General features: G+C 53.4%; 1 protein-coding gene across 1 annotated transcript in view; it reads right to left on the bottom strand.

Moving 5' to 3' along the window:
* TMC2 (transmembrane channel like 2) overlaps positions 1-12838 on the bottom strand; it is a 90702-nt gene that overhangs the window by 12129 nt on the left and 65735 nt on the right. Inside the window, 7 exon segments of the mRNA XM_058287449.1 lie at positions 218-285; positions 1856-1984; positions 3718-3867; positions 5161-5340; positions 5886-6074; positions 8326-8473; positions 10267-10409. Of these exon segments, the coding sequence (XP_058143432.1) occupies positions 218-285; positions 1856-1984; positions 3718-3867; positions 5161-5340; positions 5886-6074; positions 8326-8473; positions 10267-10409 (1007 nt within the window).

Raw genomic sequence — 12838 nt, 5'->3', positions numbered from 1 at the left:
CTGTCCTTCCAGGTAGCAGGGGTGGGCCAGATGCCATGCTACTCCTCACCTAATCCTGCTCCTATTTTTCACCTGAAAGAATCCCAAAGGCTCTTCCCAAGGAGGCAAGACGGTTTGTCCAGCTTCTCCTGAGCTGGTAAAGTGGCAAAGCTGGGAAATAATCCCAGTTCCTTTGCCTCCTTGAATGAGGCGATCCCAGATGAAGTGAGTAACTCACCAGATCATTCCTTGGTTGAAGATCAAACCCAGCACGTTTCCACTAATATCAAACTCAGCGTATGAGGGCTGGGGGGGGGGGTGGGGAGAGAGAAAGGGAGTGTGAGGAGGTGTCAGAAAGAGAGGGGGAGAGGGGGGAAAAGGAGGGAAGGAGAGAATGTGAGGAGGTGCCAGAGAAGGGAGAGAATGTGAGAAGGTGTCAGAGAGAGGGAGAGGGAGAGAGAGAATGTGAGGAGGTGCCAGAGAGAGGGAGAGGGAGAGAGAGAATGTGAGGAGGTGCCAGAGAGAGGGAGAGGGAGAGAGAGAATGTGAGGAGGTGCCAGAGAGAGGGAGAGGGAGAGAGAGAATGTGAGGAGGTGCCAGAGAGAGGGAGAGGGAGAGAGAGAATGTGAGGAGGTGCCAGAGAGAGGGAGAGAATGTGAGAAGGTGTCAGAGAGAGGGAGAGGGAGAGGGAGAGGAATGTGAGGAGGTGCCAGCCAGACCCATGACCCTGGCTGCTGCACCCACAGAGCCTGCTCTAGGAACCCAGCAGGGCCCTTAAACTCAGGGCTCTGCTGCTTTAACATGCTTCCAGCTTGTCAAGAGGTCTGAATGTCCAGTGTGAGGGTTTCTACCTCTTAGGGCTGCTCTTGGGAGGACCCTGCTCCCCAGGAAAGCATTTTATCGATTCTCTACTCAGAAACATACTGCTCTGAAGTGATAATCCAGCAGTAATGGGTTAATTCACAAAGTAGATGTCATTAGACCAAGAGCCAAGTGAAAAGAAAGCCAAACCCCTCTTCCAGCTTTCCTTTCTCCTCTTCCTTCAAGCTGAGAAGAGCTCAGCGTTTTGGTGGTTTGTCAAGGATTTGAGAGTGAGAGGCTGAAAGCACTGGGTGCTGCTGGGCCTCAGGCAGCTCACATCTGCCCCCAACTTGTCCCCCAGACACGGGGACAAAGGGCGGCAGGAATGTGAGGAGGAGGAAGTCAGGAAGGGACGGTCTGGGAAGCTGGATTGAGGGAAGGAGAGACGTAACCCAAAAGTATGAGGGTCAAACCCTAGGAATTTAAATTTTAGCATTTTAAAAAACCTCTCATCCACTGAGTTTTGTATCCTGCTTAGAAAACCCTTCCCTATCCCAAGATTGTAAATAAATTGAATTTTGGGAAGCAGACTTGGCCTAATGGATAGGGTATCTGCCTACCACATGGGAGGTCCGCAGTTCAAACCCCGGGCCTCCTTGACCCGTGTGGAGCTGGCCCATGTGCAGTGCTGATGTGTGCAAGGAGTGCCCTGTCATGCAGGGGTGTCCCCTACGTAGGGGAGCCCCACACGCAGGGAGTGCGCCCCGTAAGGAGAGCTGCCCCGCCTGAAAAAACTGCCCGCCCAGGAATGGCGCCGCACACATGGAGAGCTGACACAACAAAAAGAAACACAGATTCCCGGTGCCGCCAGATAATGCAAGCAGGCACAGAACACACAGCGAATGGATAAAGAGAGCAGACAACGGTGGGGGGGGAGACAGAAATAAATAAAATAAATCTTTTTTAAAAAATAAAGGAAATACAGATCGAACACCTATTTCCCATCAAGCATCTAAGGAAGCGCCCAGACAGGACTGTCATGCATTTCCGCAGTGTCTGTGAACCAGCCACCTACAAATCCAGCCTCCAGGTCCCAGCACCAGCAGTAGTTCATGAAGCGGACGAAGCAGGCGCGCAGGAAGTCGCCGAGCAGGATGGTGATGTACGTGACCAGCATGTCGGACACCGCCAGCCTCATGAATTCCTGCCAGGAGGAATGGGGGAGAAGGCGGGGGTGCGGGCTTGAGCCTGCCCGCATCCCCCTGGCCCTGCCTCCGGGAGCCTGGGATTCTTGGTGGAGGGCGGTGCAGAGAGGACCCCAGGCTTCGGAAAATGGAAGCGCGAGCTCTCAGCTGTCCAAGGGACTGACTGTGTGGCTGGGGAATAACCTCGGAACCTCTCTCCCAGAGCCGGGCGGGCTTCTTGGGAAGCTTCCTGGTTGTGCGGGCACAGGGCCTGGCACGCTGGAAGGATCCCGTGCGTGCATGTCCCCAAGCTGCGGGGCCAGGATCTGAAGGTTCACCCCTTGCCTCTCCCACATGCTCTCAAGTACATCTGCCCGGCTCAGACTGAATCTGACTGCTGGTCGACAAAAGCTGGCTTTCTTTATCTGCTAATCTGGGGTTTTTTTTCTTGGTATTTAGAGAAAATAATATGTTTTATATAGAGGCCTATAGCAGAGGAGCCAAAAGCAAAGAAATAAAGCTTTACTCTGCTTTTGCAGAGTATGTATAATTCATTAATGATTTTGAAAAATGGAAAAGCTCTACCAGACACCACAACCTTTAAGACACATAATAGATTTGGAGTTCGTAGGGGGTGGCTGGGTCTGCTTTACTCCTTTTTGTATCCCTTGGGAAGATTACATATTTGCTGGATGAGCCGCTGACGAGTTCTCAGTGTTATTTCTCCCTAGGAATTCAGGGTAGTGCTCCCAAGTGGAAAGGAAGCCAGCACGTCTCGAGGCTCCGCTCTGCAGGGCCATCATGCCCCAAGCCCCCATCCCAACGAGCTTTTATCAGTGAGGGGAGCAGCGATGGGCCATCAGGGGTGGGGGTCGGGGGCAGAGAGACGCTTCCAAGGACATCGGACCAGAAACAAGAAGTTCTGTAGTAGACTAGTCCAAAGGCGAGGGTCATCCGCTGACGCCCCCTTCTCTGCTACACGGGCTTTGGGTCTCGGAAGGCAGGAGGTGAGTGGAGCAGCAGAGGAGGGTTTGAAGAGCATGGACTGGAGGAGAAATGCAAGTCTGAATGCATGAGCGGAGGGCGTGGAAGACCCTCGGCCCTTGGGGGAGATTGGTGGGCTCCAGGGAGCTGTGACCTCACTCCCCGGGCACTGCACCAGCTGCGCTGAGCAGCGGTGGGCTCTACTCTAGCGAGTGGACTCCTCAGGATGCCCCTGAGGAAGCGCTGCCTCCTGGGGGGACGAACAGAAGCCCGAAGCAGGAAGGTGGAGCTGTGAGAGGGCGGCTGGCTCGCTGCTCCCCACGGGTATTACAGTTTTCTGCTGGGAAGGCAAAGAACACTGGCTCTTAAGTTCTCACTGTGCAAGCCATAGGAAGAGCAGCTGGAATGGATAAGGGAAAAGGCTCGTTTTTAATTTTTGAGACTCCAATGAAAACCATGAATTCTTCTCACAGAAAAAGTTACAAATGCATATACACACAAAATCTTATATCTGATTTTTAGGGGTGTTTATTCATGATTTCCAGGTTAAGAACCCCAGGTTTTAAGTAAAATCTGTGGTAAAACTTAAATAAATCCAAGTGGTATTAGCTTGATATATGGAACAACTGGAGAAATATTATGAAAATGAAAAGGTAGAACTTGCCTAAGAAATACTGGCTTGGCATTTTGGTGACTTAGAAACATCCAGGGAGGAATAACAAAGACCTGAGAACAGGGCTGGCTGGCTCAGGAAAGCATGACTACTCACAGTGCCCACAGCTGTCTCCCAGCAGGAACCCCGAGGCACATCTGCAGGGTGCAGGGGTGGCCTGGGGACACTCTCGTTCCAACCCGAGGAGTTGTAATAGTTAAACAGAGTCCAGTGAGTGATGTTCTTCACTGTGTCTTCATTAGCAAGCTAGAAGGGAAGATGGAGAAGGGGTGGGAAAGAGCCAGGGCTGTCGGTCCTCACTGCTTAGCTTCTCATCCCTCTCTTGGCAGAATCTTCCAGAAATGCCCTCTCTAGGCTGTCAGTGTGCTTGAGAGAGGGCAGGTGGCTGGGGGCCTGGGCTTTCCCATGAAATGATCTTCTCTAGGTTAGCACCCATCATCCATCACCACCCATCACCCACCCATCCCTCAATTGTTCATTCTTCTTTTAAGAATAATCTGTGCAGGGTCTCTTATCGGTATATAAGGCCCTGATAATACAGGAATGAACAGGAGAGATGGGACTTGCCTCAGAAAGCTCATAGTCCAGTAAGTTACAGGGATGACCAGATGATCACAGGACAGTGATGTCAGCTGTGGGAGTTTACTCTGGGGACTGAGCAGCGTCCACTCCAGACAAGAGTGGCCAGAGGCTTCCCGAGGGAGGGGCTCTGAGCAGAACCACAGGGGGATCCATCGGTGAGTCCAACACGAGAAGGGGGAGGGAGGCAAGAACGCTTTGCCCCATGGAGGAAATGTGAGCTCAGTAGGAGGAAGCCAGAAATGAGGGTGGGGGGCAGCCAAGGCCAGACCCTCTCCTGGTTCTGTGGAAGCCCCTAATGGCTCCCTTTTATCCTCAGGAAAATGTTCATGCAGTTCAGTGAGGAGGAGGGGAGGCTGGCGACGAGGAGTCCCGCCCACGTCTGTTTTTCACTTCTTCTGGCCCATCCCCTGGTTTGGCCGTCCTGCAGGTCCCTCTTGCACCTGCTCTTCCCTGGGTTAGGGCCATGCCCCTTCTGTGCGCTGCCCTGGGCTTGCCCTGTCACCCTCCCTGCAGCTTGCCGTCCTGTGCCGTCATCTGCCAGCCTGTCTCCCACCCCCAAGCGCAAAAACCCTTGGGACAGGGAGTTGTCTAGTTCCGCTGAACCCCGTGGTCCGACCTGGGAAGTTAAGTCAACCATGGCATCCCCTCTCAGCTTTTCAACATTTATAGAAGAGGCTGCGGATAGAATATTAAGGGAAACTTCAGGATACCAAATGGCATACGTACGATTAAAGCACTGTGAGAAAACACAACCTAAAAAAAGTCAGAAAAGAATTGCAGCAAAACGCTAACAGTGGTAGTTTTTGGGTCATGGGATTCTGGGAATATTTTTATGTTACTTTTCTGAATTTCCAAAATTAATTAATTAATTAATATGTACTGTGCATAATAAAGTTATTATACTAACAAAGGAAAGATGGTGGATACCAGGGGTTAGGGAGGGTTTGTGATTTTCACCTTGAGGTGGACATCGTCCATCAGGGCCAAGAGAAATGTGTAAAGGTTCCCCAGGAAGAGCGCGAAGATGCGCCCCAGCTGCCACTTCAGCCCGACGCGGGGGTGGTACTTCTCCAGCGCAGCGATGGTTTCGAACAGAGGGGGACAGAACATCCCAAGCAGGGACATCACGATCTCCACCTGCGAGGTCAGACGGCCTGCGCTGCTTGCGCTGCCAGCTCTCCGCCCCCCTGTTCCCCGCTTTGTGTCCCAGGGCTGCTCGCAGGTGCCACCACTGCCCCACAGCATCTGCTCCACGGCTGGTTGCTGCTGTGATCGTCACTGCTCTTAGAACTGATAAAAAGTACGAGCATCTTTTAGGGCCCGTTCACCCAGCCATGCTTTGAGGAAGGGCGTTCTCTCCCCTGGTTTCACCCCTAGTTCTCCAGCCCTGGTCTCCAGAGGCACCCCCTGGCCTCCCCATCTCCTGTGGCTGTTCTGATCCGGTCAGAGCTACGTGTAGGTCCCGGTCGACACCTGGACCGATGTCTGGCTGCCGTGATCTAGGATGGGCCAGCGGTCAGCCCGGCAGCCAGGGACAAGGCACGGGGAGCTGTGGCTCCCAATGCCGACTCCACCGATAAACGGGCGCGCCAAGTGTTGGGGATCTCTACTTCATGCAAAATGCAGAAATAGGAGGGCCTCCTTTTCCTCAATATTCGGTTCATCAGAGGTGCCCTCCTTACCTCATTCCTTTCATACCAGCTGGCATTCTGCATTTTGGAGAATTCCTGGGACCGCTTCACCACGAAGTAAATGAGATACCCGCTTCCACACAAGCAGCAGATGATGAGAAAGTTGGCCAGGACACGGAGAAATCTTGTCAGGTGGACATTTTCTTCTTTGTTACTCTCTTGTTCATCCACTATTGACTCCTTAATGTGTGAAGATACAATGTGGATAGATCAGGCCAGGAGCCAGCAGGAGCTCCGGGGTTGGGTTCCTGAGAACAGTGCTTTCTAAGTGGAATAATATGGAGGCACCGGAGGCTTTGCCACGTTGTGGAGAATTAGCTTTTTTTCCCTAAGAAAATATGTTTTGTTGTTATTTTGGTACATGGAGTAACAAAAGCTTGACTTTATTGAACACGGCCAGGTGCCAGATGTAATAGTAAACATTTTCCATGCATTATCCCTTTTAATCCCAAAACAGAGCAATCGAGTGAGGACTATTAGTAGGCACTGCTGTCAGCCCAATCACAGGTGCTAAGGCCAGAGAGGTTTCAGTGACCTGATGGCGCTGTTTTAAATCTAGAGATCAAATATGTTCAGGTTGCCTTTTCAGTGCTGAGTCTTCTAATCTAGGGCTCAGCAGACCTTTTCTATAAAGAGCGAGATAGTAAAGAAGGCTGTAGGAGCTCTGTCACCACGATGCGCTGCAGCATGAGAGCAGCCACAGGCAGCGTGGAAGCAAACAGGCATGCTGTATTTTAATAAAGTGCTGTTTACAGATACTGCAGAGGCTGCATTTGGATTTGGCCCATGGGCCACAGTTTGCCAGCCCCTGCTCCACTCTACAACATTGTATATCTCTCTGTATATTTAGGGCTTCTTAACTTCTTTCAGTGATATTTTGTACTTTTGTTGTGGTTGTCTTGCACATTTTTTGGTTAAATTTATTCCTAGGAATTTTAGGTTTTTTTGATGCTATTGTAAGTGGAATTAGAAAATTATTTTCTGTTTGCTGCTAGTATATAAAAATAGGTTTGATTTTTATCGTCAACTTTGTGTCCTGCACAGTAACAGTGAAGGGCAGAGCCAGGAAGGAGGAGGAGGTTCCCGTCGCGCTGGGCGTTTTCCAGCCAGCCGACAGCTACTGTGTCCAGGGTCAGGCGTAAGAACCACCAGGCGCTAAGGAACGTGGCTCATTTCTCTCCCAGCGTGTGAAAGTGCGTCGTCTGTTCCTGACAGGCTCAGGGAAGAAGCTTTACCCTCCCTGGATGTTCAGTGCTGGGTGGGCTCCTCTGGAGGGCGAGCCGAGGCCCCGCCCAGCCTGCCCCTCCTGGGCGCCCACTGCCGAGAGGAGCAGGTGCTCGGCTCCAGCTGCGACGGCCTCTGGGCGGTGACCCCCGCGGCGGGCAGCTGAGCCGATAGCCCAGGAGGAGAGACGGAACTGCCAAGAACGCCGGATGTTTTACAGTCAAGGGAAACAAGATTTGCAGGGCTTTGGCCTCACAGCTTCGCCTTCATTCATTTTCTTTCCTCAGGTTTGTTTTCTATTTCGTATTAACGACAGTTCTTGTTAGAGTTTCCCCCTCACAAGGCTTGCAGTGATTGAGGTCTTAGAGGCTCTGACTCCCTTCCCACTGATTGAGCAAGATGCCTCCACAGCCTGTGTCCCCCAAGGACAAGCCTCACCACAGCGGGAATGGAGCAGGCAAGGACCCACCCTTCCAGACCCCGCGCCCAAGAGCACCCCCTCCTCGCCCACCACTCCCAAGCCTGCGCGAGAAGAATCCACTTTTAACCAGAGGCTCTACTCAGTCGAATCCCCTCCCTGGAGCTAAGGTTTTCTGTTTTCCCGCCTGCTGACGTGCTGTATAAATTCACATCTCACGTTCCACGGGCTCAAGTCTAGACTTCAGACCCCTCCGCTGGGAGAGCTTCCCAGCCGCCTCCTGCCTGCAGTGCTCAGTCCCCGGGTCCCAGTGGGCTCCATTTTCCCTCTAACAGTTCGAAGGCCACTTCAAACCTCTTCGGGGAACAAATTAATGAGACAATTAAGTATGAAGTTGCAAGAAACTTAGGGTTGATGCTTTCATTCCCACCTCCCCAAGCCAGGATTCCCCACTCTTTCTGGGTGCTTGAATAATGTGGGGCTTTTTAAAAAAGCAAAAGCAATGTCAGGACCCATCTCAGACCGATTACCCTGGTCTCTAGGGTGGGGCCCCGGAAATGCTCAAAGCTCCTTGGGTGACTCCTGCCCTAGACTTGTCCTTCCACCTCCCGGCCGAGGGGAGCCCCAGGGGAGCAGGGCCGGAGCCGCAGCAGCGATGCCCGCTAGGCGGGGGGGGGGGGGGGGGGGGGGGCGCCCACGGGAGGAGGCGGCCGCCTGGAGGGGGCTTGGGGCCACGCTTCCCGCCCAGGTGGGGAGGCGTCCAGCGGCCGGAGGGCAGCCCCCGCGCACCTTGAAGCTGGTGACGATGGAGGCGTGCTTGTTGTCCGCCGTCTCCGAGCTCCCGATCAGGTAGTCCCAGCTGGTGAACACCTTGAAGCTGAACGTGAAGGCGTCGCCCTCCGCGTCGCTCGGGCCGCCCTGGGAGTTGCTCGCCATCCTGGAAGGCACAGGCCACGGCTGCTGGCACCCGTGGCCGCTCCGCCGCCCGAGCGGGCCTTGGGCAGAGGGTGGATGAGCCGAGACGCTTGACCCGGACTTAGGATGGCCAGGGAGACCCCCCAGATTCTCAGTTCCCTGCAAGCACACGTGGTGTCGGTGGGGTGGGGGCCCTTATGGGACACTTAACCACGTGTCCTGTTTAATCTGCTTTCCTGTGGCTTGGTTCACCGCAAATGTACTTTGGGAACTCTGTGGAGACTAAAAGTAGATTCTCAAAGAGGAACAGCCCCTTTTAAGCCATCTCTATTCTTGGATAGAGAAAATACATCTTCTGGCATAAAACCCAGTGACCAGCCAGTCGCCCTCCCTTGCTGTAAGGAAGCTGGCAGGCCCGCCTTCTCGCTCCCACCCTGCCCTGCCCCTGCCCCTCTGCTCAGTGGAGGCCGCCCCGTGGGACCAGAACTCAGGCAGGCGCCCGCCCGCTCCCAGGGCCCAGTGTCCTTCCACAGCTCCGGCCCATGTGCTGGCGTTTTTGGATTTTCTGCTCCACAAGGCTTAATTTGGCTTTCGATTCGCCAAGGAACCATTCCATGCCTCTGTATTTATCTGGGATAGTAGCAGGGGAAAGTACGACGTGAGGGCTAAGAATAAAGCCAGTCCTGCCTCCTTGTTGCTCTTTTGGTCAGAGCTGGACAGCCAGAGGTCACTTGGCGGCCACCGCTGAGTGCTGAGCAGGTTTCCATGGACGTTTCCTGAGACAACACTATACGAAGTCCAAGTGGTCCTGCCCACTGTCCTTTAGAGGCCCACCCAGGTGTCCAGAGCACCCCACTCCTCTCTTAGAAACAACTATGTGCCTTGTCTGGGAGAAGGGGCCCTTGTGGCCTGCTGAAGCATGGCCATGGTGGGCAGGTTTGTGCAGGGGGCAGGTGTGGCTCAGTGGGTGAGCGCCTGCTTCCCATCCATGAGGTCCCAGGTTCGATCCCCAGTACCTCCTAAAAACAAACAAATGGAAAACCACCTCTCACTGGGGAGCAGGTTGGCTCAGTGGGTGAGCACCTGCTTCCCATGTACAGGCTCCTCCTATGATCCTGGTGCCTCCTAAAAAAAAAAAAGACTATGTCCCCTACCACCGGGCCAGAACCGATGGGGATGCCCTGACTCGGAAGAAAGCACTCATGGGCTGGGCTGAATTTTTCCTTCAGAGAAGAGGAGTTAAGAGGCACAAGCAGGCAGCAAGGCCACTTGTGACAGACAGAGTTGGGGCCAGTGAGGCTGTCCCAACCACCACAGCTACATGTGTTCATTTAGTGAGGCTCTGCTCATAGCTTCATATATGCCGGGCCTGGTTCACCACGCGAGCTAGGGCTATGGAGGAGCAGGAAAGTTTTTTCCCGAGAAAGCTGTGCTCCAAGGAAAGCAGAAACAGGCTTGCAAACCTGTCCATCCTTACCAAGTACCACGCTCCCTCTCAAGCCACACTGGCCTTTTGAAAGTTTCTGGATCTCACTAGGATGTATGTTGTCTCAGGGCCTTTGCACACCCTCCTCCTCTGTCTAAAATGCTGTGCCCCAGAATTCCAGCACTGCTGGCTTCGGGTCTCAGCCCCATCTAAAGGAATTTCTACCACATTTCCCAGAACACCCAGACTGCTGTTTCTGTTTCATGTCCCACGTTCCAGTCCACGCTTGCCTTCTTTGCTTGTTTCGCTTTCTCACTACATCCCCCACAAGAGGATGAGCGGGCTCAGAGTGAAGAGAAGTACAGGGCTGTGAAGGGGAGCCCACTTACGCTCTGATGACGGTCATCAGGCTGTAGCCGAACACGCCGATCCCCACCATGAGATACGCCAGGGGCAGCCTGTACCGCAGCCACCCGATGGTCCGCTGGTTGTCGTAGTAGCCATAGAAGAGCACGGAGTACTTGGCGTAGCCCTGCGGGGCGCGAGGGCAGGGCTCTGGGTGCGCGAGCTCTGCAGTCGCCGCACCCCGCGTCCCGCAGGGCAGCCTCCTCGGGTTCGGGTCTGCGTGGAGGCAGGAGGCGTCTGGAGACCTGGCGTTTTTCTTCACTGCTCCAGGTGCTCCAAGTCCATTAGCCTCCCCCCTCTCCCCTTTGAGTCCCCCACTGCATGGAGTACAGGGGTACACACAAGAGGAGGAGAGCAGAGTGCTAACGGGGGGTAAAATGGGGAGAGGGACCTGGTGAACACCCACAGTTATGCAGGTCCAAATTCTTCCCCCCATCTCCGGTTTCTCAATTTAACACTCTAAAAGTAGATGGGAGTCAGTGAGATTTCTCTGTATTTCAAAATTTCTAAAGAAAATGATACATAATAACCCAAACTTAAGTTCTGTTTTGATTTTGACTTTTAGCTATTGTTGGGTTTAGGTGAACTTAGGTATAATTATGGATAATTACATTAACTTAGGGTTTTAGTACTTCTTAATATGGTTTGTTATACAAAATAGGGAATTAGTCCTTATTGAATAAATTCAGTTTGCTTTTTGTAGCTACCAGATGTCAACTGGGCCCCTCGGGGGAAGTGATAAAGGAAGCTGTTGGGGGTGGCCCATTGGCCCCACTGCGCAGAAGACGGGAAGCGCACCCCGAGCCCACCTCTCCAGGGGTCTTGGCCCTCAGCACCGCCCTGCAGCCCCCGGAGCCCCCGAGGCACCAGGTGGAGATCCCAGGAAAAGGGGCTTCTGGCAGAGGGCGGGCGGAGGCAGGGCCGGGTGGGGGGCTCGGGGCCAGGTGGGGGGTCAGGGTCAGGTGGGGGTTCAGGGCTGGGGGGGCCGCAGAGGAGACGGGGGCGCTGCCGTGGACCCCGCGGGAGCGCCGGGCTTGCTCCATGCGGAGCTGTACCACGAGGGTCTGCGGTGCGGTGGGGCAGGTCTGCACTTTAGAAAGCGGCCCCGAGGGGGAGTGGGGGGCTAGGGCCACGCCCGGAGGGTTGTGGGGAGACGGCGTCCTCCCGCCAGACGTGGACGCCCCCTAAAAGCAATGGGGAAAGAGCCCAGAGCCTTGGGGGTCAGCTCCCAGGAGGGAGAGGGACGGAGAGGCTGAGCACAGGTGTGGGTCCCCAGCCCGTGGGAGGCGCCTGCACCCAGACCCTGCCCGCTGCCTGCTGCCCCCTGCCCGCTGCTCGCTGCCCGCTGTGGGGCGGGCGCCGTCCTCTGCCAGCAGCTCTGGGAAGGGGGCGAGGCCCGGGCTTTTCCTCGGGCTCTGGCTGCAGAGCCGCCCTGGCACTGGGCACTGCGGCAGGACCTTCCCATGCTGTCCAGCCCTGCAGCGAGGCCCTGGGCCGGTTTTAAAAACTTAAGCTGGGCAATTTTAAAGACTGAGAGTAAGTTCAACCAAATATCAAAGAAGAGCTGTGGGGGGAAATAGGCAAGAGAGAGAAATTAGCCACCAGGTAAAAATTCAACATATTCAGATGCCTAGACATGAGCAAAAAATTACAAGTCATACTAGGAAACAGGAAGAGATGGCCCAGCCAAAAGAACAAATATCCTGACGAGATACAGGATTTAATACAATTAATACAGGATTTAATACAATTAGTATAACTCTCCTAGGTTGATTCAAAGTATTTAAAGATAGGGCATCCGTCTACCACATGGGAGGTCCACGGTTCAAACCCCGGGCCTCCTTGACCTGTATGGAGCTGGCCCACGCGCAGTGCTGATGCGCGCAAGGAATGCCATGCCATGCAGGGGTGTCCCCCGCATAGGGGAGCCCCACGCGCAAGGAGTGTGACCTGTAAGGAGAGCTGCCCAGCACAAAAGAAAGTGCAGCCTGCCCAGGAATGGCACCACACACATGGAGAGCTGACAAAAGATGATGGAACAAAAAGAAACACAGATTTCTGATGCCGCTGATAAGGATATAAGTGATCACAGAAGAACACACAGTGAATGGACACAGAGCAGATAACTGGAGGTGGGGGGGAAGGGGAGAGAAATAAATAAATCTTAAAAAAAAAAAAAAAGAACAAATGGAAAGCCTGCAAAGAAAAGTAACAGACCTTATAATAATGAAAGACACAATGAATGAAATTAAAAATATGTTAGAGGCACATAAGAGCAGTTTTGAATTGCTTGAAGAAAGAGTTAGTGATTTTGAGGACAGAACTTCTGAACTGGAAAAGACAGGAGAACAGAAAGAAGAGAATGGAAAAAATGGAACGGTGTCTCAGGGAATTGAATGACAACATAAAATGCACAAACATTTTCATTATTGGTGTCCCAAAAGGAGAAGAGAGTGGAAAGGGGCAGAGAGAATGCTTGAGGAAATAATGACTGAAAACTTCCCATCCCTTATGAAGGGCATAAATATCAGTATCCAAGAAGGACAACGCACCCCA

This window comes from Dasypus novemcinctus, chromosome 24, assembly GCF_030445035.2.
Source record: "Dasypus novemcinctus isolate mDasNov1 chromosome 24, mDasNov1.1.hap2, whole genome shotgun sequence".
In the NCBI taxonomy this organism is placed as follows: domain Eukaryota; kingdom Metazoa; phylum Chordata; class Mammalia; order Cingulata; family Dasypodidae; genus Dasypus; species Dasypus novemcinctus.
Note: the sequence above shows the minus strand (reverse complement) of the source record. Positions and strands in the feature narration are given on the sequence as shown.